At 34.3% G+C, this 4,560-nt stretch overlaps 1 protein-coding gene across 1 annotated transcript; it reads left to right on the top strand.

The window, feature by feature from the left end:
* The first annotated feature begins 642 nt into the window (after window positions 1–642).
* On the top strand, window positions 643–4,269 carry LOC146931854 (G-type lectin S-receptor-like serine/threonine-protein kinase At4g27290). The gene is made up of 7 exons (XM_085703437.1): window positions 643–2,009; window positions 2,148–2,282; window positions 2,522–2,649; window positions 2,746–2,953; window positions 3,089–3,326; window positions 3,412–3,562; window positions 3,647–4,269. The coding sequence occupies exons 1-7, from the start codon at window positions 722–724 to the stop codon at window positions 3,956–3,958; spliced, it is 2,460 nt and encodes an 819-aa protein (XP_085559563.1). The 5' UTR covers window positions 643–721; the 3' UTR covers window positions 3,959–4,269.
* Window positions 4,270–4,560: the final 291 nt, after the last annotated feature.

Consider the following 4,560-nt stretch of genomic DNA (forward strand, 5'->3'; position numbering starts at 1 on the left):
ACTGTTTTGCATATTATCTGCATTCAGGGACTAAATTGACGAATCGTTCCCCATTCAGGGACTAAAGTGACTAATTTCCCTTTAAGATATACTCCCTCCGTTTCAAAATACATGTCCAAATCAACCACTTCACATATGCCAATACACAATTTTGACCGTTAATATCTTTAATTATCTAAAGTAAAAAATTATAAAAATTTAGTATTTTGAAAATATTTGTCGAGACAAATCAAACAACATCTTATATGCTAATATTTGTATTTATACATTAGTTAAAAAGTATGGTCAAAGTAAGTCAAATAAATAGTGCACATTGCAAAAATTGGACATGTATTTTGAAACGGAGGGAGAATTATGTGAACGACCATTACAGAAGAGACGTCGTGTCAAAAATGAGAAGTTGCATTGCAGTTACGTCATGGAGCAGATTCTTATTAATTAATGACAATCATATCTTAGCAAAGATAGTTTACGCAAGAGTCAACAATGATTGGTGAAAAGTGGCAGTAAATTTTCTACAACCTTAGAAAGAAAAGTCATGTGGGGTCTACACGTGCTTGACTTGGTGTATGAAAAACATCATCCTATGTTGTACAACACAAAACAATACTATATTAAGAGAAGCATCATATATTGTGCTTTACTTTGAATATGAATTTCTGATACATATAACTCCAAATTCATCTCTTTGTCTGAATCTAAATTCACAATAAAATATATTATGGACATTCTTGTTTTCATGGTTTTTGTTTCCTATTTACTTGCTCACTCTTTCAAAATTTCCATAGCAGCTGATTCTCTTGGTTTGTCAAAGTCAATCACCAATAATATTAATACCTTGGTGTCTCAAAATGGAAGATATGAGCTTGGTTTCTTCACTCCAGGTAACTCTAACAAAACTTACCTTGGTATTTGGTACAAAAACATACCTGTTCAAAAATTTGTTTGGGTTGCAAACAGAAACAATCCCATCAATAGTACTTCAAACTATGCACTATTTCTCAACAGCACAGGCAACCTTGTTCTTACACAAAATAGCTCCTTTGTTTGGTACACAACAACCAATCAAAAGCAAGTACATAATCCAGTGGCAGTGCTGTTAGACAGTGGAAATCTTGTCGTAAAAAATGAAGGAGAAACAAACCAAGATGAGTATTTGTGGCAAAGCTTTGATTATCCATCAGATACTCTTTTAGATGGGATGAAATTGGGAAGGAATCTAAAAACTGGTCTTGATTGGAAATTAACATCTTGGAAGAGTCCAGAAGATCCGTCGATGGGTGATATTTCTTGGGGTTTAGTACTCAATGAGTATCCTGAGTATTATATGATGAAAGGAAATGACAAAATTTTCAGGCTTGGACCATGGAACGGTCTACACTTTAGTGCATTACCAGAACAAGTTTCAAACCCCTTTTTGAATTATGAGTATGTTTCCAACGATGACGAAATCTTCTTCAGATATAGCATCAAGATCAATTCTGTTATCTCAAAAGTAGTTGTAGACCAAACAAAACAACATCGCTACGTATGGAATGAACAAGAACATAAATGGAAGATATATATAACAATGCCCAAAGACTTATGTGACAGTTATGGTCTTTGTGGACCTTATGGAAATTGCATGATGACCCAACAACAGGTTTGTCAATGTTTTAAGGGTTTTAGTCCAAAGTCACCACAAGCATGGATTGCATCTGATTGGAGTCAAGGATGTGTGCGCAATGAACATTTGAGTTGCAATCACAATCACACAAATAAAGACGGGTTTGTCAAATTTCAAGGGCTAAAAGTTCCAGATACTACACATACTTTGGTGAATGTTACTATGAATATTGAGGAATGCAGAGAAAAATGTTTGAACAATTGTTCTTGTATGGCTTATACAAATTCGAACATAAGTGGAGAAGGGAGTGGTTGTGTTATGTGGTTTGGTGATCTAATTGACATAAGACAGTTTCAAGAAGGTGGACAAGATCTCTATATTCGGATGTTTGGTGCAGAGTTAGGTAAAGGCTTATTGATTATAAATTAACGTTGCTAAGGTTCGATTTTAGTTTTGAAAATTTAATGTTACTTCTTTTATTAAAATTTAACGTGACTTGAGTGTTTTTTTTTTTCTCTCTTAATCACAATCAACACTGAAGAACCTGAACATAGGCACAAAAGGAACGGGAGAACGGCCAAAGTAGCTTCGGCCGTTATTTTAAGTTGTGGGGTGCTTTTGGTGTGCATTTATTTCATCTGCAGAAACCAGAGGAAGACTGTAGATAAACAACCAGGCGAGTTTTAGATCAATTAGTAATTAACATGAGATCATAGTTTACATTAAAAAATGATCTATAGTTCATCACACAAAGTTTATTAGAGTTCGATAACTTGCCATAGATTAAATTGAATAGTATCACTAACATCACATTATATATACATATATTTGTCACGCGAAACATGCATTTTAATCTATTCTGTAGTCCATTTTGACTTTCTCGTCCCGTTTCTCTCCATTATGTAGACAGATTAGACAGATCTGAAAGGCATGTAGATGATCTTGATCTGCCATTGTTTGATCTGCCGACAATTTCCACAGCAACTAATGGCTTCTCCAGGAACAATAAAATTGGCGAAGGTGGTTTTGGAACTGTGTATAAGGTAATTCAGTAGTAGCACATTATTACTAGAGAAGAAACAACTAGAGATATATATTGATATTATACAAAATACCTCCTAATGAATGTGATTATACAGGGAAAACTAGCCAATGATCAAGAAATTGCAGTTAAGAGACTTTCAAGCATCTCGGGACAAGGAATGACCGAGTTCATAAATGAAGTAAAGCTAATTGCAAAACTTCAACACCGAAATCTAGTAAAGCTACTAGGTTGTTGCATTCAAGGACAACAGATGTTGATTTATGAATACATGGTTAATGGTAGCCTAGACTCCTTCATTTTTGGTGAGTACAAAAAAATTAAGCTTAAATCTAGTTGCTCTAGTGCTTTTTGCCATTAATTATTGGTACAATATTTTTCTTTATTGAACTTGAATATTGAATAATAAAGTAATGGGTAATTTGCTTTGATTGAATCAGACAATGACAAGAGTAAATTGCTAGATTGGCCAAAGCGGTTCCATATAATATGCGGAATTGCAAGGGGGCTCGTGTATCTTCACCAAGATTCCCGATTAAGGATTATCCATAGAGATCTCAAAGCAAGTAATGTTTTACTCGATGATAAATTGAATCCAAAAATATCAGATTTTGGAACAGCTAGAACTTTTGGTGGAGACCAATTCGAAGGAAACACGAAGAGAATAATCGGAACTTAGTGAGTATCTAAAAAATGTCCAATACCATATATTAATTTACATGGATGTGAATATTCTAATATGTTGTAACGGGTTCATGTGCAGTGGTTACATGGCACCAGAATATGCTGTTGATGGATTGTTTTCGGTGAAATCTGACGTTTTTAGCTTCGGTATTTTATTATTGGAGATTTTATGTGGCAAAAGAAATAGAGCATATTATCACACAGATGGTTCTCTTAACCTTGTTGGCCAAGTAAGTACTTGGCAAATGGCAAGTTATGTATTTATGTCAATTTCTAATCTTACAAATAATATATCAATTTCTTATATGATTTAGGCATGGGCAGCGTGGAAAGAGGACAGGGCTTTAGGGTTGACCGACTCAAACATTGATGAGACGTATGTTGTATCAGAAGTATTGCGTTGTATGCACATTAGTCTCTTGTGTGTACAGCAGAGTCCTGAAGATAGGCCCACCATGGCTTCTGTGATTCTAATGTTGGGGAGTTCTGAGAAGGAATTAGGAGAACCTAAAGAACCTGGTTTCATTTCCAAAAATGTTTCATCTGAAACAAATTCAATCACAAATCCAAAGGATTGTTGTAGTTCAGTAAATGAAGTGACCATTTCCTTATTAGATGCTCGATGAAACTATTTTCCTCGAGACATATTCCACTAATTATATATGGATGCACTTTAAAGTCTATATCGTAAGGTGAGCTTATAGTCTAGTTATTTTTGAAGTATTGTTTTGTAATTTTTAGTAATTTATGAAATGATACACACATACCTGAAAAGGTATCAGTTATGCTATAAATGAGGTAGGATTCTCTCAAGTAGATTATGATTTGAGCTTACAAAACTTACTAACTCAAACAGTACAATCATTGTACAATATGTAGATGATTTTCAATCAAGTACAATCACCAAGTATAATATAAGTGTATTAATTTCAACTTCTAATGGATCAGGAAACATATGGGAAGTCTTCTTCTAGTGTGGTGTTGAAGCTAACTATACTAGACTAGAGTGACAGAAGGAAGAAACTTTTGTTGTAGAATTTTTGGCATAGAAATACTTGTCTCGGACTTATCTCTATGGAGATTGAACCAAAACTAAATAAGTGATATCGTCTAGAAAATCACCTGACTTCGAGAGTCATGATGATATTACTGGCGAATGTCTTGATCAGAATGTGTTTACTTCAGAAATGATATGTCGACTGTATGAATGAGTCGAGATGGAACACAC

This window comes from Medicago sativa, chromosome 4, assembly GCF_051527215.1.
Source record: "Medicago sativa cultivar Bolivia chromosome 4, Bolivia_mono, whole genome shotgun sequence".
Taxonomy (NCBI): Eukaryota; Viridiplantae; Streptophyta; class Magnoliopsida; order Fabales; family Fabaceae; genus Medicago; species Medicago sativa.

What these genes read in the sequence shown, in the direction of transcription:
- LOC146931854 (XM_085703437.1), top strand. Translation starts at nt 722, where the DNA reads ATGGACATTCTTGTTTTCATGGTTTTTGTTTCCTATTTACTTGCTCAC. An exon ending in AAGAGAATAATCGGAACTTA is followed by an intron (nt 3,327 to 3,411) that starts GTGAGTATCTAA and finishes GTTCATGTGCAG; the next exon opens with TGGTTACATGGCACCAGAAT. An exon ending in CTCTTAACCTTGTTGGCCAA is followed by an intron (nt 3,563 to 3,646) that starts GTAAGTACTTGG and finishes TATATGATTTAG; the next exon opens with GCATGGGCAGCGTGGAAAGA.